Raw genomic sequence first — 21,311 nt, 5'->3', positions numbered from 1 at the left:
TTGCCCGAGGCAGTAAACACTCTTTCCTCTGTTGCTGGCTGGGAAGGACAAAAGAGGCACGGTAAACCAGCGCGTTTAGCCCGAGGGGCCTCTGAACCTCTGGCCTCTGCAAAACATCGTTATCAGCTCGGATTTACTTCTGGGCTTCCCCTGGGAAAGGCTGCAGACTGAGAAGAGATGAACCGCTCGCCCCAAGAGGAATCGCTGTGGCTCAGCAGAGGCCAGGCAGGGCAGAGCTGCACGGCAGGGACACACCGGGCTCTCCCTGGGCTCCCCTTCCCCATCCCACACAGTTCAATTTGCTGTCCTGCAGCGCGGCAAGAAGGACACAAGCGGCCAGGAATGGGGCTGAGAAAACACACAGCAAATGGCCCCAGATCTGTGCTTGCCCTGAAGGGGGAAAGCAGCAGAGACATCTCCAACAGAGGCATTTCAAGGACTAAAACTTGCCCCCATCCACCCAGAACTGCCGTGGGACCCCTACAGCTTCCCCACAAAACATAGCTGGGTGAAAGAGACCTTGAGCAGAAACTGTTCCCTTACCAGACAAACATTCAAATCATACCTGCCCTGTGGTTTGTGACATGGTTACTCCTTGGAAGGACAGGAGTTTAGGTCCTGAGGTCCAGAGAAAGGTGATCCCACCCTGAAAAGTCAAAGGCAGTGCGTCAGCAAAGGAGAACACAAATTCCAGTCCCTAAATCCTGCCCTTCTTTAGTGCTAAATCTTCCTCGTTGATGACAGCATGGGTGGGAAAGGATTGAGTTACCATGGCACTGAGCAGGTACAAATGCAAATTTCTTCCTTTTCCTCAAGAACCTTCGAGGCACGGAGTGGACTGATTTGAATAGCTCAGGGTGGGGCGCAGTGTTTGTTCTGCTCCAGTAAGCGGAAAGCCAAGCACAAGTTCATCACCTAAACCATCTCCTCTCAAGGGAAGAGACCTCATGCATGTAGGGAGATGGATTTGGTGGGGTGGCCTTGCTCTGTGGTGGCCATAACCCTGTGACCGAGCAGTCCATGCCATGCTTAGTGGTGTTGTCAGCTCAGGCTCTTGCTAGGTAAATAACCCTTATCTTCTCATCTCTTTCCAGCTTCCCCAAAATCAGCTATTGCACAAAATGGATCACATGAGTTTCTCTGAGAAGCCCACAAAGCCCTGCTGTCAGCTCCAGATATGGTATAAATTACAGAGACGTCCCAACACGTATAAATTCTTCAACTGACCAAGCTGCAGCAACAGGGAAACTTCTCAGCCTGGCAGGAGCAGAGATTTGGATCCCAGGCAGCAAAACAGGTTGGTGGAATGGCTTTGTTTGGATGGTTAATTCACTTTATTTCAGGCTTTTCACTGAGAATGAATGAAATGCCAAACTTGGCACAGGCAAGGGGCTTTAGAGGGCGTGACAACTCAGGTAGTTCACACCCTTCCTGCAGGAACTGCTACAAATTATGATGTGATAGTCCAAAGATTCCGGGGGATTTCTTACCTTTTGGTGGCCTGTTCTTCAGCAAGGAAGTATAACAATTTCTCAGAATATTTAGTGTTTGACATTTAGAATTTAAACCACACTGGATGTTTGCCCCAGGATATTTGATCCTGTGAGTGCTTTTTGGTGCTTTTCCAAATCTTGCATCAATAAACACGTAAATGTTGTGTGACCAATTAAATACACTTTGTTAAAATTACCTGGGATCTTCCTGAGCAAGAGCATCTTAAGTAAAAAAAGCCATCAGGGAACCAGGAAAGGAAAGTTTGAAAATGAGCTCACCTTCTTCTTGCACTCCCTGTCTCAGCCTTCCCTGTTCGTGTGATACATCCTGTGCTCCTCATCACGTGTCCTGCTTTGGCCCAGTCCTGGGCTGTTACAAATGCACCTCTCACTCATGGGCCTCTCTTCCTAGCAGTGCTGACCCTCAGGCAGAGCCTTGGCTGAACCATGACCGAGGAGCCCGTGCGGAAGGACAGCGAGCTCGGACACCCGCACTGCAGCATGGGCTGCGGACACAAGGACGACAAAGCCAGCCTGGCTTCGAGCCAGATAGCGTCTTTCGGCCACCAGCCCCCCTCCAGTCCTGCCTCCAAGGAAGTGTGGAAAAAGGGTGGCCGCATGTTCTCCATCCTGCTGGCCGTGCACTTGGCCCTGCTGGCCTGCACGCTGGTGAGCAGCGGGGCTTTCGAGAAGATCGCCGTGCACGACTACGACGTCTTCTTCCTGCTGACAGTCATGATGCTGGTCGTCATCATCTGGATCATCTTCTACCTCGCTGGCACCTCCCGCTGCCCGGGTGCCATCCTCGGCAAGGACTCCCACGCCGGGCCCATCTGGCTGAGAGGTGGGTGCTGGGGTTGGAGGGAGATACAGCATGGACAGTTCATGGGAGCATCAGTTATTACAAGGGAAGCAGCAAAGATCTGGGCACAGCCTCTTCCTGCTGCTGGACTGGGGCATGGCACCATGCCCTGCTTCAGGGCAGCTCCTGGGCCCTGCACTGGATTCACTGCCAGGTCTCCCTGAATCCACACCAGGACCTCTCCTGCTGCTTTTGCAAGAGCTGTTAGCCTCAGCATACCAGGCTGATTGAAAATCACTTCCATCCAAAATTATCGTATGATTTTGTTGCTGCCAAGAAAATTTGGGTGCAGGGAGAGGAAAAAGAGCAGTAGAAGCAAAACCTCTTCATGATAACATTTTCTCTTCTTCCTCTCCATCTGCATTAGCCCATGTGTGCACACATCTGTCCAACCACAGATATTTTTGTTCCCCAACAGGAGGCCTGATCCTATTTGCCATTTTCAGCCTTGTGATGGATGTGTTCAAAATAGGATATTACTCGAGCTTCTACAGCTGCCTGTCTGCAATCAAAATCATCTACCCCATTGTGCAGGCAATATTTGTGGTTGTCCAGGTGAGATGGTTGTGCTCTGTCTTGGGGAGCAGTAGAGAGACACAGACACCAGAGGAAGGAGCTCTGATCTCTTGGATTTAGTTCAACTGCCCCCATAGCAAATGAAAAGGCTTAACTCAGCCCCCACCCAGCCCACATCTTCTCTCTCCAACCACAACAGCTTCTATCTCTGGAAACTCAACTCACTCTAAGGCAGTGATTTAAACTTGTTACCATCCTGTGACATTTTTGTCACAAACTCTGAACAGCCCCCAGCCAGCCAGGCCTCCTTTCCCATGAAGAACAGAGGAGAAGAAGGACAATCAAGGCAGGGGCTACCTTGCAGTTTGAGGGCCCACACAGAGGACACCTTGCTCTGGGACAATGCCAAGAAGGGAAGAGATCAGAGAGGGACAATTGAGACAGAAAAGGATTGGCCATGGGCAAAGCAATGGCAGTGGGAGCAAAGAAAGAACATCCAGCAGAGGGCCAGCATCGTCAATGAGGCTGAGCCCAGGTGGACCCAAGCAAAAGAAGCTCCAGCTTGCTCTCTGCTCTGCAGGGAGATCCCTCCTTCAGAGGGGTGTCCTTTGCTTTCTTGTTTTGCTGGGAATAACAACTCCTTTTCTTTTCCCTGCAGACATATTTCCTGTGGGTCTCTGCCAAAGATTGCATCCACGTGCACCTGAACGTTACCAGGTGAGCACTGCTGCTCCTTGAATCCCACTGGCCCAGCAGACCTGGGCCCCCACAAGCATTCTGTACTATCTCACACAGCTAAGATGTAACCAGGGGATAATTCCTTCATGCTGTCCAAAATGAAACCTGCTCAATCTCCAGTTAAACTTAGATCTCAACTCAAGCAGCTGTGGTTAATGACCTGTAGATCTATCAGGGTTGGGATTCGGTTAAAGAATACAAGCATTACTCAAAGCAGATAGTATTAAATAAATAAGTATCATTAAATAATGATTCATAGTTGACTTTTTCTTCCCTGGGGAAGATAACTATGCAGTGGGCAAGCCTCAGGCTAAAATAACATCTTGTCCACTTTTGCAAGATTGGATCTACTGGAGACCACTTCAGATCTTTTAATTTATTCACTATTGAGAAGCTCTTTCAAAAGCAACAATGGGAATCAAGCCTTGCTAATTCTTACAAGCATGGACAAAAAATAGGAAGAGAGTGAGGGCAGCAAAGAAAGGATCAAGATTTCTAGCCTGGGCCACTGGAGTCCTCGCACCAGTTCAGGCAGTGCCACAGTCCCTGGGAGCACACCTAAACCATGCATGAGAGAAACATGGCCTAGAGCCATTGCTTCAATGTCACTAACCTTCTCCTCCTCCTCCTCCTCCTCCTCCTGCAGATGTGGCTTGATGCTAACGCTGACTACAAACCTGGCTGTGTGGATGTCAGCAGTGACAGATGAGTCTGTCCACAAGGCACATTCAAAGCTGAAGAAAAACATGACAGAGGAAATCTTCAGGTGGCTCCTGAAAGGTAATCTGCCTCTTTGTGAAGCCATCTGGTCCAGGGAGAGATCCCATCAGGTAGAAATTGCTCCCCAGCAAGTCAGATTTCATCCCTTTTCATAAGGTCTGTTTAGAGCTAGAGGTACCTTTGTCAGGGCTGGTTTGTTAAAAGCTAAGTATGGATGTTCATTTCCTAACCTCTGTCAGAGAGGAGTCAGAGAGGTGGAAGACTGTACAAATGGGATGGGATTGAAGAAGGGAAGGAAAAAGAAAGGTTTAACCTGACAGCTAACGTTTTAGGGAAGAACCTGGGCACAAGAAAGCTGAGGGTGAAGTGTCCTTGTTTGCAAAGTGGTCACATATTCTTTTGTTCTTTGTTTTGATTTTCACTGACTCCAAACATCCAGTTCTTCAGGGAGAAGTGTTGCTCCTTGTTTTAATACCATGGCACCTGTCTGGTTTTGTCTTGTTTCAGTGGGAATGAGAAGCAGCTCAGTTGAAGAATGCAATTGCAACAGCCAAATCTGCCAGATCTTCAAAAATGGCTACTTTTGGCTGTACCCCTTTAACATTGAGTACAGTCTCTTTGCCTCTGCCATGGTCTATGTCATGTGGAAGAATGTTGGACGCTTCATAGACCACCACTCCCACCACATTCAGCGCCTGAAGTTCAGGCTCTTCCGAAGGACCTTCTTTGTAGGCATCATGCTGGGCCTCATCATCCTTGTGAGTGGTTTGGGAGTCCTCATCCTGTACGAGGTGCAGGTAAATTCCAGCACTGAATCCAGCAAGAAGAGCCAAGCACTCACCATGTACTATATCTTCAACATTGTTTGTCTGAGCCTGATGTCTCTTGTCTGCATTGGTGGCTCCGTCATCTACCGGTTTGACAAGAGGGACATGGACCGGCACAAGAACCCCACGAGGACCCTGGACGTGGCCCTGCTAATGGGGGCAGCCTTGGGGCAGTATGCCATTTCCTACTACTCCATTGTGGCCATCGTGGCCAGCACGCCAAGAGACACCATCAGCGCACTCAACCTCACCTACGCCCTCCTGATGATCGCCCAGCACACCTTCCAGAATGTCTTCATCATCGAGGGCCTCCACCGGCAGCCCCCCAAGGAGGACTACAAGCACGAGTCTCACCAGAAGGACCTCTACGGGCTCACCTTTGTCAACATCAACGCAGTGTCCCTGCGGGTGCCCGACACTGGCAGCACCTTGGCCGCCGGCGCGGCACCTGGCGCGGAAGCCACGCGTGCTTCTGACCTCGTGAGGTCCCTCGCTGCCCCCAAGAAGATGAACTGGAGGAGGAAGTTCTTGAGGGAGATCTCCATGTTCCTGCTGCTGAGCAATATCATAGTGAGTACATGCAGGGAGAAGAGTTTGTGGGGAAGGAGAGGGCTACAAGCACAAGGGAGAAGGGTCTGTGAAGGAAAGGGTGTGGCCTATGGAAAAACAGTCTGTGCCTCTGCTGTACAGAAAGTACATTAGTTATATTTATAAATGCAGAATTCTGATTCCCTTATCACCTAAAAAAAAAGTGACTGTCCTGAAGTTAAGACATTTCAAGTTACATCAACAGACCTGTCACTTATCACCAGAATATCAGACACAAGAGGTGGATGCAAGAGAATAATCAGTTTCAGTGTTTTTATTGTGTATTAGTGGATGTGTGGGATAAGTTATGTTAATAAATTACATTAAACCATTCCCTTCACCCCCCAGAGAAGGGGTGTTAAGTGACAAATATCTGGGGTGAAGTCTGGGTTTTCTTGAGACATGGCAGCACTTCTCTTCCCGAAACCCATAGCCTAGGAGGTTGCTCCTTTCCTGGGAAGCTGTGACTGCAGGCCCCTGATGAAGCACACACCTTTCTCACTGCAGTGCTGTTCTCCCACTTCCTCCCACAGCTCTGGATCATGCCAGCGTTCGGTGCCCGGCCCCAGTTTGACAATGACACAGAACTGAACTTCTATGGCGATTCCATGTGGCCGGCCATCGTGGACATTTGCCTGCCCTTTGGGATCTTCTACCGAATGCACGCTGTGGCCAGCTTGCTGGAGGTCTACATCATGTCCTAAAGAGCCCCCTTGCAAGGAAGATGAGATCCTCCTCAAGCAATCCACCTTCCTCCTACCCCAGGGCTGGGAAGCTGCCCAGATGTCCCCAGGGGTCTCCAACACTGCCTGAATCATGTCCCCTTGCAGTGTTGGGGCATTTATGAACTGTCAGTGAAGATGATCCAAACACAGTCCAGATTTTATTTTTGCTACTTGTGTGTGGATGTGCCTGTGTGTGTCTGAAGTTCTTAAAGCTTAAAAGAGAACAGATAAAAGAAAAGAAAGTTATCTAGGGTGGGAACATGGTGATTGCCCTTGGTTCAGGCAGAGACTCACCTTCCTTGTAAAGCCTGTTCACTCCATGCCACTGATGGACTCTCCAGAGTGTTCGCAGCCCCTCAGGCACTCAGAGCCTCCCTGCACAGAGAGCTGGAGAGTGCAAGGGGCTGACAAAGGCCTGGAAGGACAGAAAGGGAAACCACTTCACCTCCTCGTATGGCCAGTCGGAAATCACTCCCCTGCAGAGATGTGAAAAACAAACTGGTGACCACCAAAGGCTTTGGGAAACATTTTAATCTTTCCTCTCTGTATTGCCCATATTTATGGGCCCTCTCAACACTTCCCTGTGCCAGCCCGTGCCTTCCTCTCCAGGAAGCTTCACTGCAGCCTCCTCTTCCCAAGGAGTGTGTGGTCCTGGGCTAGCCCTGATATGGGATTGCTCTAGCACACTTTTTTCTCAGCTTTCCTGAATCAGGGTTCAAGAATCATAAATATGATGTGGGCAATACAGTCTGGGGGATAATAAAGAGATTTTTCTTTTTTCTTTTTTCTTTTTTCTTTTTTTCTTTTTTTTTTTTAAATACATAATGATTTTTTTAAAATATATATGAACATTTTTGTATGCAAAGTTATTTATTGATTTTCATTGTAACTGAACTCCTGAAGGGACCCTGTAACACAGAAATCAATGCAATGCTGTGGCCAATTTGATCTCCAGCACCCTGAAGGGATGCTGGTGCTGCATCCTCAAGCCTGTGCATGCTTTGAGGCTTAGAGCACAGCCCTGCACCCAGACCCTTGGCCCTGACTCAGGTTTCTAGGTGCCTGCAGTCTCCATGAATCACTGAATGACTGAGGAGACTTTCAGAGCAGGAGTCCTGGGCTGCAGGAGTAGAAACAGGCCCCTCTGCTGTACCCAGCATCCAAGCAGAGCCTCAGAAAGCCCTCTCTGCCAGGACAGGAGGGTGCATGTCAAACTGGCACAGCTGAGCTCTGTTTGCATCCTGAAAAATCAGGGTTTAACCATCCTAATAAAGGCTTTATTGTTCCATCAGGGTTTATCGTTCCAATAAAAAACACTGCAGAGGTGGCAGAAACCATCAAGCCTTTTCCTATGGACGTTTGCGCATCAGCCAAAAAAAAAATAATAAATGGAAATCATGGGACTTGAAATGGAGTGATGCAATTTTCCACCCTACAGCCCAGGCTGACGTGTTTCCAGCCACTTTCCCCTCCAAGTCCAGATCACCAAACCAGCAAGGACCAGTGCCTCTGGCTGGTCTGACACCAGCCTTTCTCTGCACTGGGTAGAACATGGGGGAAACCCCAACTTCCCCTGCGCTCAGGGGGCTGCACTGATCCAGCATCTCCACTGGGGCCAACCCTTCCCCTCACCAGCCTGGGAGTCTTCCCAAGCCCAACTGACCCTGCAAAGGCCTGGTTCTATTTTTACCGTTGATTTGGTAAAGATAAAATCTTCCTCTAGAAACCTCACCTTTCCTAAAACAAAAGCCTCATTATTTTGTGGCTCCTGCAGTTGAAATTAAGTCAGAAAAGAGACGCAAACAGTGCAGACGTCAGTCCTACTTAGAGCTCCACACATTGTTTGAGCCCAAGCTGCTGAGCACACACAGGGGCAGAAAACACTTTTAATCACCCAATCTGTTCCCAGGGGCACACTAGGTTTCCTCCTATGTGCTCTTGCTGGTTCCTGCTCCCAGGTTCCCAGGAAGGGGTGCACTGGGTCAAGCAGGGCACACTTTGAGCTGCTCTTCTCTTCTGGACAGCTGTTGTAGGGGCACTTCTGGAGCCAACAGATTCAGGATGGATGTCAGTAGAACCCCCCAACAACTCAAGCAGCTCTGATACAGGCAATAATCCCAAATCAATTTTTCCAGGGTGGTGGGTCAGCTGGAACCACAACATCCAACCACAGTCCTGCTGAGATAAACCAAAACACTTTGGGGATGGTAGAGGCTCCGCAAAGATCCCCGGCTAACCTGAGGTATCTCCAGGCTGCAAACACAGGGATGATAGGGGCTTCCAACCAAGGGCTGAATTCTTCTTCTGCCCTCCAGCCACAAACATGTAAACTTGGGAGAAGCAGTAGATTGGGAAAGAGCTAGTGAACCCCAGCTATATATAAAAAAAAGGGGTATATCAATATAGGGGGGTATATATACAGCCAGAGGGAAAGTGAGCACAAATGCAAAAAAGAAAAAAAAGAAGAAGCCTAAAAATCCAAACCCTAAGAAAACTCTGCTGTAAACCCTCTTGTGTGCTCAAGGATAGTGGAAGGTATCAGCTCATAGTCAGTTGCTGTGCAAAGGGGTGTGCTCCAAGGCTGATGGAGAATCATCCAAATGTTCTGGGCAACTCCTTGGCACATTCAGTCTCCCAGGTGTGTCACCCAAACCCAGGCACAGCCCTGGAGCAGGCACTGCCACATCCTAAGTGCACAAATCCATGCCTTTCCTTGGGATTCCTCTCTGGCAGGTGATGCAGCTGACTGCTGCTGGCTGCTCCATCACTGCCCCTTTCCCCTCAGGGCTGGACACAGCTCCTCACAGCCCAGTGAAGGAGCAGGACGCATCTTCTTGATGGAGGGTGTGGTGGAAGGGGAGGATACCACAAACACAGAGCACACAAGTTATGGAAGGGATCGTGCTTGGCCCTTTGTACATGCATCCTCGTGTCAGATCCCTGAAAAGCACGGCTGGTAGCTCCATCTTCTGTGCCTGGAAGGAGGGAAACTGAGGCACGGGAGTTGGCTGAGCAGAGAGCCTGTCAGAGCAGAGAACAAAGCTGGGCCCCAAGGCCACCAGCAGCATCTTGCTAACTGCTCCTGCCAGAGCATCCTTATGGAGCAGGGATACCATTCCCATTAAGGGATGGGGAGCCAGGACAGAGATGTGCCTCAGGGTGACTGTTTAAATGGCAGCCACTGCAAATGAGGAGCTACAGGAAAGCAATGGGCTGCCCTGGGGCACACTAGGTCCTCCCAGGGGCCTCCAGATTCGCCCACTTTGGTATAAAATCCACTTTGGCCTCCCAGGGATTTGAGCCCCTGCTGCGCTGCAGAGGTTTGGTGGAACCCCGAACCCCGCAAATAAAAATCACTCCCCAGGGGCTGGCAGGGTTAAGAGCTCAGCACTGTTTGAGCTGAGGAGCTCTAGTGCCAAGATCTGAGACACTGTGTGAGAGTCAAAAAGGTCTCAATTCAGACCCTGGCCTGAGGAACATGGTGCCAGAGCCAGCAAGGGCAAGCAGCAAGAGAGGGAAGAGAGGAAGAGCAGATCAGAAATCATTGCTCAGAAAAGAGCAGAGAAGGCCATAGCCAGGGTCAGGCCTGAGGTATCATCCCACCCCCACCTGGGTTTTGCATCCCCTCCTCAGCTTCTTAATCATCTGTTATTTGAGGGCGAGATTTGCTTTATTAGGGAGAAAAAACCAAAACAAAACACCATTTATCTGGGCGGTTTGCTCTGAGGTGTGTCCGAGACGGGAGGAATCCAAGTTAATTATTATCTGTCAGTGTAGTAGATGGAAAGTGGATGGACTGAGAAGGTCACAAGGCTGGAGATGAGAGATGGGATTGCAGCACAAGGTGCCTGTGAGCAGTATCGGCTCCAGCAGTGTGCTGAGAGCCAAGTCAGGAGGTGGTGGCAGAGGAGGCATTTCCCAGTGGTCCTTAGCAGTGAGGAGGAACTTGGTGCTGGCAGGAGCTCAAAAGCACCTGTATCAAGAGGCAGCAGGGAAGACAGAGACACACTCAGAAGTGGAGGCAGGCCATACCCCCAGAACCCATCAGAGGGCATGGAGGGACAGAGCTGGGCAGTGCAGCACAGCTCACCCTCACCCATGCTGGATGAAGCTGCTCTTTGCAGTCACCCCAGAAGTCTCTCCCTCCCAGCCCCAAGGAGACGTCACTGCCGTGGTTATCAGTGCCAAAGGAAGGGCGTGGGCCGGCCGGGGAGATGTGAAGGAGCCTCGCGTTCCTCAGGTGGCCTTTGGGCAAACACAGCAGCTGGGCACGGAGCTCCTTCCTCCTGGGCCCTGTTTACAGACCTGCTGGGCCTGGCCTGGCTGTTATCACTGCTGAGTGCACAGATAGCACCATTAATAAGCACACTGCTGATAGCAGGGGGGCAAACATCGCTCCTAACGTTTACCAGCTTTCTCCCAACCTGCGAGTAAAGGCAGCTTCTCCAGGGCAGTGATCCTGTGATCGATCCAGTGAGTTGGACTCACCTTCTCCTTTCCTGCACGCTTGCTTACTTAATGGTTTAGTTAAACTTGTGTCAATACATTCCAGTAAAACAGCTGCTCTTCTTCAAATTAAGGACCAAATAAGGAGGATTAACCCATCTCCCAGGGCTTTAAAACTCCTCTGGGTTGAATTTCAGCTTCAAAGCCAAGATAGGGCGAGTCAGGCTAGGAAGGATGCCTCATCTTTGCAACACAGATGCCCAGTCCCATTGACAAAACTACCGAAGCACAGCAGGCACCAGCATTTTATTTCAGACCCATCTTTGAAGGAAAAACCTCCAATTTCAGCCAAACTTTAGGATACATTCAGACTCATGGCCTCCATTTCCTACTTCTGTATGGCTACCTCAATTTAGGATCATGGCACTGAAAAAGAGCAGATTTGTTAATGACTTGCACAGAAGTAGTTGGCTTTGGCCAACAGAGGCCCACCAAATGGCTCTTGCGATATCCCAGTTTCCTGCTGATCTCTGGAACAGAGTCTGGAAAAGAGTCAGGCCCCTGAAAGAGCTGAATTGCACTCAGGGGATCTCAAAACATGAAAGCAAGGACATCCAAGTAGGCTGTCCAGACAGGCTGGAGATGCTGATGCTTTCGGGGAAGGCAGAACAAATCTAGCCATGGGTATTCATGAACACCTGCCCAGACTGGAGCACCTGGGCTCCACCACAGCAGTGCAAGGGCTTGGTCAGACATTAAACATGACCTTTTGCAGGCAGACATCAAACAATGGCTGCACCAGCACGCAACGGGTGTTCTCACCCAGCAGAAATGGGGCCCTTTCAGCCTTGTTTTCCACCCCTTTCGTCACATCCCCACACATGATAACCTGTGCTCCCCCAACCACTCCTACCCCTAATCAGCTTCTTGGGAATTATTTCATGGCTCTGAACTCCCAGCTCACGTGTTTGCCAGCTGCAAGGACCTCAGGGCTCGGGGGTTCATCCTGGGACACACAAATAAGTCCTCTCCTTCCAAGGAGAGGTCCATCCTCTTCTGATGGACCTTCTAAACTCACCAACTCAGAAATGCTGAATCCCTCCTGCCAGCCACAAAACCTGAGGCATCAGCTCACCACAGAGTCCCAAGCGAGAATCAGTTTGTCCTGCAAAAGGAGAGAGATCAAGAACAGCACTGCTTGGACCTAAAGCATCCCTGACCACACTTGGCCAAGACTGTGGGGATGGCGCCTGTGGGTCGCACTCTGAAATCAGCATTAGTAGGTTGTAGTTATCACCCTCAAAAGCAGCATCTTTCTGCCAAAAAAGCATCAAACTGGTGTCATTCCTGCACTAGTGCAGGGGTGGACTGCGAGCTTTACCTTTTTGGTAAGATGTATGCCTTGGATAAAAGCAAAAAGAAATCATACATGTGAGAAAAAAAAATATTAGGATCTACCTAAAAACAAGGGAGTGGGGAACTCAAGTGGATTTTGGCCAAGGCAGTGTGGGTAAGCACTCCCAACACAAGCCTGTGCCAGGAGATTAGCTCTACACCTGCCTGAGCCATGGCACAAATTAGTCACCACCGTTTGTGGTTTTACCAGTTGGCAGATCCTACGCCGACCCTGTTGGTGTGAGGCAACCCAGCAGGTGCATAAAGGAGCTGTGCCCCATTGGCTGCCTCTGGCAGACCTGAGAGCTTCCCACTGAGTAATTAATGAAATGACAATAATAGACACAAAGTAAACAAGGTGGAAAGAAAATAAATCAATGGGCTGGGAGCAGAGGCTGCATTTAGCGAGGAGCAGCCCTGACGGCTCCTGTCTGCACCTTGGGCTGTTGGAGTCTCCTGGGCATCCTGGTGGCATTCCAGCCACCGCTTTGGGATCGGCTGCACCCGAGGCTGTGCCGGCTCCTCAGGCAGCAGAGGCTGCAGGCAGGTAAGGGCTGCGTCTGGCTGCTCCCCACAGCACAGCTACGGGGTCAAGGGCTTGGGTCCCTCTGTGTGCAGTCCTGTCTGGGCACTTGGGTACCTCCCGGTGCAGTCTGAATGGGCTTCCTGATGTTTTATGGCCTTTAAGCTCCCTTTGGAGCAGAAGAGTTATGGCCCTAGAAGAGAGGAGGGAGTTTGCTCCTCTGCTACCAAGTTAGGAGAATTTTGGAGAAAAATGGGGAAATTTTAGGATCAATCCCCACCAACAGATGTGCCAAGGAACTCAGGGCTTGGGGGTTCGTCCTGGGACACGCAAATTAATCTTCTCCTTCCATGGAGAGGTCCGTCCTCTCCTAATGGACCCTCTAAACTCACCAATTTAGAGAGAAATGCTGAATCCCTGCTGCCAGCCACAAAACCCAGGGGATCAGGTCACCTCAGAGTCCCAGGGGCAAGGGCAGGTAGAGCACCTCTGTGCACATGCAAAAGGGAAACACTAAATTTCAATCCCTCCTCAAACAATTTCTCCCTAAGACTACCTATCACAGAATGTTTAAGGTTCCCCCTTCTCTCAAACATATCTCAGGGGTTTTCTTTTCCACTCCAGCCACCCTTCATGAAGTGACTGCCAGAACCTGGGCTAACTGTTAGAATTCCAGTGCCACACCAGGAGTGGGGAACTGCCTCGGGATGGGGATTTACCAGAGGCAGAACCTTTAGAGCCACTTGCTCTGTGGTGCCAGACACAAGCCATGACACGGACCAGGCAGAGGAGGAAGGAGGAGGCTCTCCATCTCCAGGTTCCACAAGGAATGATTTATTCCAGGAGAAGGGAGCAGGACAAAAAGCCCCTCGCTCTATCGTGCAAGGGGTTTTGTTCAGATACAAGTCAGGGGGTGGATACAAACAGCTAACTAATAGGGAATCCTCAGGGAGGAGTGAGGGGATTACATCCAGGGGCCAGTTGGGGTAGGAGGGTGGAGAGGATGGGCCACATGGGCCAATGGAGGCTTCGAGGAGTAGAGGAATTCCAAAGGGATTGGCCCCAGGTTTAAGTGGCAGAGAAGGTTCGAGAATAAGGGGCTGGGTTGCCTTGACAGGCAGGGAAAGAGCTGGAACAAGGGTGGGGAATGGCATGAGGGACTGCTTTGAGGGACGGTGAAACCCAGGGGTGAACCAACCCGGGGAGAACAGGGGGGTACAACAGAACGAAACACTTAACAAGGAATCGATAAAATAAATTCAAACGGCAGCACTTCACTACAACCAGAGCCACACCCTGGAATAAAAGCATCTTTCTATGTACCAAATCTCTAGAGAGGCTGATGTTGCCTGATTGCTTTATGTCACGAAGATTTCCCTCTCAAGAGTAGTACAGTCCCACCAAGACTGTCGTCCTGGGCCCATCCCTCCAGTTTCTCTGCGTCAGTGTCCTCACGGCCTAGTGCTACAAGAGGAAAAGGAAAGAAAAACAGGTACTAATTGTTTCCCAGTTTCATCCCACCTGGGTGGGACTGTGGTTCTTCCCCTAGCAGTTTATTCCAAGCTTTACAGACCCTTTATTCTCTCCGACTCTGACAAAATTTGTGTGACCATTCAAGGGGCCTGTAACTCTCAGAGCCCAAAAACAAAAGGAAGAGGCTGGATCCATCAACTGAAAATCAAACATGAATTTCAGAGCAGGTCTAAGCTTGCTCTTCATTTCCACCTAATCCTTATGGCAACAAAGGGTAAGGGGAAAACCTGAACCCAGGGCTGGAGAAGCTGTGAAAGGTGAGGGTGGGAAGGGTTTGAGCACCTCTGGTCCCAGCAGCTCCTGGTACTGGTGGGGCAGGTAGAGATATCAGACACCCACTTTAATCTGTGTCTCTGGACAGGTTTTGGCAGAAGGGCCTTTCCCCAGTGCCCTGCAATGACTCTGTCCACTGGGAAATTTTTAATGCCTAGCCTGGGATAAAAACCAATCTCCTTTTCCCCTTCATCCAGCTTCTGGAGAAGCAAGGAAAAGCTGCAAAGCAAGGAAGGGAGGTCACCACACAGTGAAGTGGCATTCACAGCAGAGCATACAACCTCCCATCTCAGCACACCCCCCCCTTTAAACCTCCCCTCTTTTCAATGCAGCAAGTGATCCCCAGGCAGATGAGCCATGTCTGACAAGAAAGTCTCCAGGTCCTGCCATCACTGCAAGAGCAGGTCAGCATCAGTCCCAACAGACAGCTCCAAGATCCACTATGAGGAGTTGTGGCTGTACCGTCACTGCTCTTCGCTGCACCAGAGGGACCAGCAAGCTCAGAAGGCTGGGCGGCTCTTCTCAGGGCTGCTGGCCGTGAACGTGGTGTTTCTGGGCAGTGCCTTCATCAGCAGCATGATCTTCAACAAGGTGGCCATCACTCTGGCAGATGTCTGGATCCTGCTCTCCATCCTCAAGGTCTTGTGCCTGTTCTGGATTATTTACTACCTGAGGGGCACCAGCCGGCAGCCACACGCGGTGCTCTACCGGGACTCCCACGCCGGAGCCATCTGGGTTAGGGGTAAGTTCTGCTTTTATTTCTTCTCTCATGCCTTCTTGCAAAGACTTGGAAGACAAAGAAATTCTTCCCCTGTTACTAGAAGAGCTAGAAGCCATAGGATATGCAGTTAGGGCATTGGGAACCTCCCAGTTCCTGTCAGGCTGAAGGGAACCAGAGCAGCGAGGAAAGCCTGAAACTCAGCTTCCCTTAGCCTCCAGTCAAACTTCACTCTCTGGTCCCTCCACAAAGAGAAATCCAGGCATAACCCCTTTCCAGGACAGCAACTGAGCACCGTGGGAAGACCACAGGAAAGGTTTTAGGCAGGAGCACTTTGAAAAGTGAGAGGAGAATCACTGTGTTTATCCTCCAAGAGCACCAGTGGCTCTATGTCAGCATCATCCTCATTTAACATTACCGCAGCCTTGTTGCCACGGAAGGATTCTTACCCATTGAGTCACATCTCAGTGACACCCAGGCTTTCCTGGGAGATTTTCCCTTCAGTGTTTGTGCCACTTTGAGAAATTACCCTTCTCACAGCAGCCCTGCCTCTGGTCTATCATGGAGTTTTTAATTAGGCACTGTCTTGTTAACTAAGCATGGAGAATCAGTTGAAGGAAGCTGCAAGGTACTTGAGTACCTAAAGCTGCAGAGACATGTCCAAGGCAAAAAGGAGAAAGAATCAAAGGGTCCCAACTCCTGCAGATGGGGCTGCTACAAGCCTTAGCAGACCTGTGGTCATCTCAGCTTTCCTCCACAAGGCAGAAAGCATGACCCACCATTAACTTACCCGTCATTCCAGATTGTACAGAAAAGCCCAAAAACCCCATCCTCACCTTGCATCCAAGCACAAGAAAATACCTTGCATTTTCCTAACACCTTTAACCAGTCAAAGCACACAGTTTCAGGAATAAGGCTTCTTCTTCTAAAGAAGGTAATAAGAATAAGAATAAAGAAGATAATTAGAATAATAATAAGGCTTCTTGTCCTCTTCTTCTAAAATCATGAGAATTCCAGGAGAAAGACTGCCAGCTCCACACAAATCCAAGAAGCACAAGACCTCCTATCCCAGACAAGCTCAGATGCTCCACAGACATATCTGGGTTTTTTTACTGGTCCTTTGCTCTTTGTGCAGGGTCAGTGCTGCTGTTTGGCAGTTGCAGCATCCTCCTGAATGTGTTTCAGATTGGCTACAGCGCAATCCTTGTCCACTGCAAATCCAAGGTGGAAATTGTGTTCCCCGTCATTGGAATCCTTTTTATTTGCACCCAGGTACGGCACATTACCCTTCTGTAAGTTTGTTCATTCTCTCTGTCCCATTCCTGGGAGGCCCAGGGCTGGGGGGAAGCTGGGAGAAGTGGGAAAGTGAATGAATATGGGATATTCTCCTGAGCACTGAAAGCATTAAAGCATCACACACCACTTCAAATGCTACCTGCACTGTGTGCCACATGGAGAGACAGGGGAGAAAGATTCAAAAAGTACCCTAGAAATACCTGACATACCATAGGATCCAGAGGAATTTGCTTTGAAGCAAAGTAAGGAGAGAGGAGAGGAAATTTCACATTTTGCCAGAGATGTCTTTGCACCAGTCTGTGCCTCAGCCCCTCTGTGTATTTGCCAATCCATCCGCCCAACAAAATCCTTTGCACACAAAGATATCTCACACCATTTTCACCTTGGTATTCAACACCAGCCTTCTTCTTTACAGACCCAAAGCCATATTTGAAAAGTAAACTAATTCCCACCTCAGCAGCAAATCCTCACATGAATGGGGCAGAGGAACACGGAGCTCCAGGATGTGCATTCAGTGCAGTCACACATAAATGCTGCCCTTACCCAAGGGTGCCAGCACCTGCCTCAGCACTGGGGTGCAGGTGCACACATGTCCCTGCACCCTCACACAGAGGCAGGTTTGCTCCTGCTTGGACCTGTACCTTGTTGTCTACCTGTTCCTTTCCACCATGCGTGCAGCCAGCTGCCAGCTTCACCCTGCTCACGGTGTTATTGTTCTCCACTTGCAGGCTTACTTTCTGTGGTATCACTGTAAGGACTGCATTCAAGTCCAGCACAACTTTACCAGGTAAAAAACGAGGACAAAAAATTCCTTCTACTGCTCTAAACAAACTTTTCCTTTCTGCCTGTGATGTCCTGCTAGAAATGCGTTCCTCTGATCCTACACAGACCCTGTATTTTGGGTGACACAAGAACCAAACTATGCATTGTTCAGACCAATCCTCCCTCCACTGAACTGAGCTCACCAGCTCCCTTCAGTTTTCCTTTGTGCTTTGGAATGCTGCAAAGCTTCTTCCTTCCTCCCAAGCACCGTCCTGCTGCCTGTCTCAGGGACCAGCTCGCAGACTGGAGGAAGGGGGAGGGGGGTCCCCCTATTCCTGTTACTGGGAGATGTCTCAGCTTAGACCAGTTTCACCAGGCACTGCCTGCCCTGCTCCTTTGTAAATGGCAAGTGGGAATATGCTCAGGTGTGTTTATGCAAAGCCACACCCCATGGGCCTCAGGTAGAGCAGGCACAAACACCCCGTGTATGCTCACATCTGTGCACGGGCCAGCGAGGGGGCAAGGCCACACTGGCTGTGAACCATCTCCAAACATTGTACAAAGTCCTTTGTCTCCTCCCAGGTGTGGGCTGATGCTCACCATAGCCACCAACCTTCTTGTCTGGCTCCTGGCCGTGACCAACGACACCCTGCACGTGGAGATCGAGTCTCAGCTGCGCGAGGTGGAGCAGCGATTCTCAGGCAAGGCTCCTTCCACATCCCCATTGGTGTTAGGCTGACACAGGTGACCTCTAGGACAACAACATTTCACAGACCCACAGAATCACAGAATATACTGAGTTGGAAGGGACCCACAAGGATCAGCAAGTCCAGTTCATGGCGCTGTACAAGACTGTCCCCAAGTTGTCCACCATGTGCCCCAGAGTAATGTCTAAATGCATCCTGAACTCTGTCAGGCTTGGTGCTGGTGCACTTCTCTGGGGAGCCTCTGGGTCTCAGTGATTCAGGTATCTCCAGTTCTCCCAAATGCTGCAACTTCCCTATTATTGGAGGTTGTCTTGAGGAAATGGGCTGCAAGGGGAGAAGATCTTCACCTGGAGGGAGGGAATCTGCTATGAAACCCTGAAACTGAGGGCTAGGAAAGGAAAAGCCCACCACAAATTAGCATTTTTGCTCACTTTTTCCTATTAACTGAAAGCACAAGATTGCCAGACTAGAAGGGGCTTATGTAATTGCTGTGGTCTTCTTTCTGAGGATATAGAGGAAGAAAGGGGAATCTAATATTCCAGGGGGAGAAACAGAGAAAGCTTTGTTGTGAAGGAAGAGGAGTCTCTCATCCAGCACCTAAGGTGTTGACCATAGGTAGGAAAAGACATTAGCTAAGCTGTGTTATTCTGAATCCTCATATCCTTTAGGATTGACCAGTAGCCTTATAACTTCCTTCTGATCCGTGTTTCTGAGGCACAGATGCACATGTTGTGCCTGCACCCAAGAAACTCCCAAAGACAGCTGTGACATCCAGGTCATCTCCCTCTTAATTGTTACCTTCCTCTTCTCATGCTCCAGGCAACAAAACTGCCTTGTGCATATGCCCAAACACGACCATCTGCGAAATCTTCCAGAAGGGCTACATCCTGCTCTACCCCTTCAACACCGAGTACTGCCTGGTCTGCTGCTCCGTGCTCTACGTCATGTGGAAGAATGTGGGGAGACGCATCAGCCACCACCACATCCCAAACACCAAGCCCAAATTCAAGCTCCAGGGTGTGGTCTTTGGGCCAGTGCTGGGCACCAGTGCTATAATCATTGGGGCTTGTATCTTCATGATGTACCAGATCCAGGTCACCAGCTTGGCCCCCAGCCAGCAGGTCTTAGTGATCTATTATTCCTACTACATTGTGCTCCTGCCCCTGATGAGTGTGGGTGCCGTGATCGGGACAATCATCCACGCCTTGGAAAAAAAGGAGCTGGACACGCTGAAGAACCCAACGCGCAGCCTGGACGTGGTCCTGCTGATGGCGGCGGCCCTCGGCCAAATCGGCATATCCTACTTCTCCATTGTGGCCCTGCTGGCCACCAACCCCAGCGACCTGCTGAACAGCCTCGCCCTGTCCTACTCTGTCTTCCTCATCGTACAGAACATCACCCAAAATATTTTTGTCATTGATGGTCTGCACCGGCGGCACGGTGTAGCAGCAGCTGAGGACAAACATGCCGGACGCTCCGGGCAGTACGCGGTGGCTGCAGAGCTGCCTGGGGAAGAGGACACCACGATGAGCAGCAAACAGGAGCACAGCCAGACACCTCCTAGCAAGGAGGAAGACATTAAAGAAGAGCAGTGTTGTGAAGCCGACAGCCAGAGACGAATGAGTGTGCTGGAGCTGGGACAGGAGATCCGGAAAGCTTCCCTGTCCTACATTCATACCTACTCTCACCTGAGCTGGAAGAGAAGAGTATTGAGGGAGATCTCATTCTTCTTAGCTTTGTGCAACATCATAGTAAGTATTGTGCTCTCTGCTCTGTCACAGCTCCAGCTGAGCCACAGTGACCTGTGACACAGACTTGATCTCTTTGTCTTTCTCCTGTATTCCAAACAGAAAACCTTTACCCACCAAGTCTCAACCTACTGGTGAGGCGAGTCAAAACCGGTTTTGCTGATAATACCCCACCTTCATAATTAGAAAGTCTCTCTTTTACCCTTAGAGGCAAGTATTACTGTGTTTCATGGATGCAGGGAGGAGACAGCTAATAAATCCTTACTGGCCAAGATTTTAGCCTCTGGAAAAAAACCCACTAGGCTCATTAAGGGTGTTTTATGAGAAATGTGAAAGAAAATGTCAGGCACTAGCATTAAGTCTCTGTAAACATGAGTCTCCAGGCTTGAAACTCACCCAATAAAGTACACTGTGGTCTGGGATCTTGAATCAACACTGCAGCCTTAATCCAGTGAAAACCCATTGCCCAGGGAAACAATGAAACCCCGCAGAAAGAGAAGCAGGCTGGGGCAGAATGGGGCTGTCTTTAGGTTTCCAGGGATTCAACAGGATTTGAATTACAGCAAGGAGTCAACAGCATAACTGTGGTATTTTCCTTCTCCTCCCTGGCAAGGAGACTATTGTGGTACTCCTGAAATATTCCTACAGCTCTTGAGCCAGTGCTGAGATTAGGGTGCAAGTAGGGGACAGTTTGTCATCCTCTGACTTGTGTTTCTTTCCCTCACATCTCTCCAGCTGTGGGTCATGCCCACATTTGGGACTCACCCCACCTTCAAGAATGGAATGGAAAGGTCATTTTACGGCTACTCCACCTGGTTTGTGATCGTGAACTTCGGACTCCCCTTGTGTGTGTTCTACCGCATGCACTCCATCGGGGGGCTCCTGGAGGTCTATGTGACAGCCTGAGCCAAGCTGGACCCCACCCCAGCGGCTGGGGAGGATCAGTGATGCTGAACAAAGATGCAGTAAGCAGCAGATATGCACATGAAAGCTTTTAAGACTTTTTCCCTCCAGCTTCTGCTTGGATTTCTTGTACAACATCACCATGAATTTCAGAAGCGGTTCTTTAGTATTATCCTTTTCCACCATAGAGAATAGACTCAAAGCCCATAAACAAACTCTCACTGCTCTCAGGAATCACACATGCAGTCAGCAGTCTGTCAGTGGATGCTGTTTGGCAGCAAATGGGACTTTAACAACTCCTATTGAGATCTTCCAGACAAAAGAATGCAAGGGCAGCCTTCAGCAAAAGCATTGAAGGCTGGTCTGCACCAATTCAGAAAATCAAAAGCAACCAAAAAATAAAAGCTATAACATGACCTTGCCTTACTGAGAATAAACACTACTTCCTACAGGCACTCCCAGAACCTCAGGTGGGAATCACTAGGGAAGCACTGTGGGTGATCTTTACACCCACAGATGATGTTATCACTGGTGTGGA

The 21,311-nt window shown here is 49.8% G+C and overlaps 2 protein-coding genes across 2 annotated transcripts; both read left to right on the top strand.

The window, feature by feature from the left end:
* Positions 1–1,940: 1,940 nt before the first annotated feature.
* Positions 1,941–6,448, top strand: OTOP2 (otopetrin 2). Its single transcript, XM_041486628.1, has 6 exons — positions 1,941–2,337; positions 2,774–2,910; positions 3,530–3,588; positions 4,256–4,389; positions 4,837–5,726; positions 6,278–6,448. Exons 1-6 carry the CDS (start codon positions 1,941–1,943, stop codon positions 6,446–6,448), a joined length of 1,788 nt encoding a protein of 595 aa, XP_041342562.1.
* Positions 6,449–14,996: 8,548 nt separating this feature from the next.
* On the top strand, positions 14,997–20,776 carry OTOP3 (otopetrin 3). The gene is made up of 6 exons (XM_041486613.1): positions 14,997–15,381; positions 16,493–16,629; positions 17,382–17,440; positions 17,998–18,116; positions 18,942–19,873; positions 20,606–20,776. The coding sequence occupies exons 1-6, from the start codon at positions 14,997–14,999 to the stop codon at positions 20,774–20,776; spliced, it is 1,803 nt and encodes a 600-aa protein (XP_041342547.1).
* The last annotated feature ends 535 nt before the right edge of the window (positions 20,777–21,311 follow it).

This window comes from Pyrgilauda ruficollis, unplaced genomic scaffold (assembly GCF_017590135.1).
Source record: "Pyrgilauda ruficollis isolate IOZ18807 unplaced genomic scaffold, ASM1759013v1 scaffold77, whole genome shotgun sequence".
Taxonomy (NCBI): domain Eukaryota; kingdom Metazoa; phylum Chordata; class Aves; order Passeriformes; family Passeridae; genus Pyrgilauda; species Pyrgilauda ruficollis.
The sequence above is the reverse complement of the archived record's forward strand: the minus strand, read 5'-3'. Positions and strand labels throughout refer to the sequence as shown.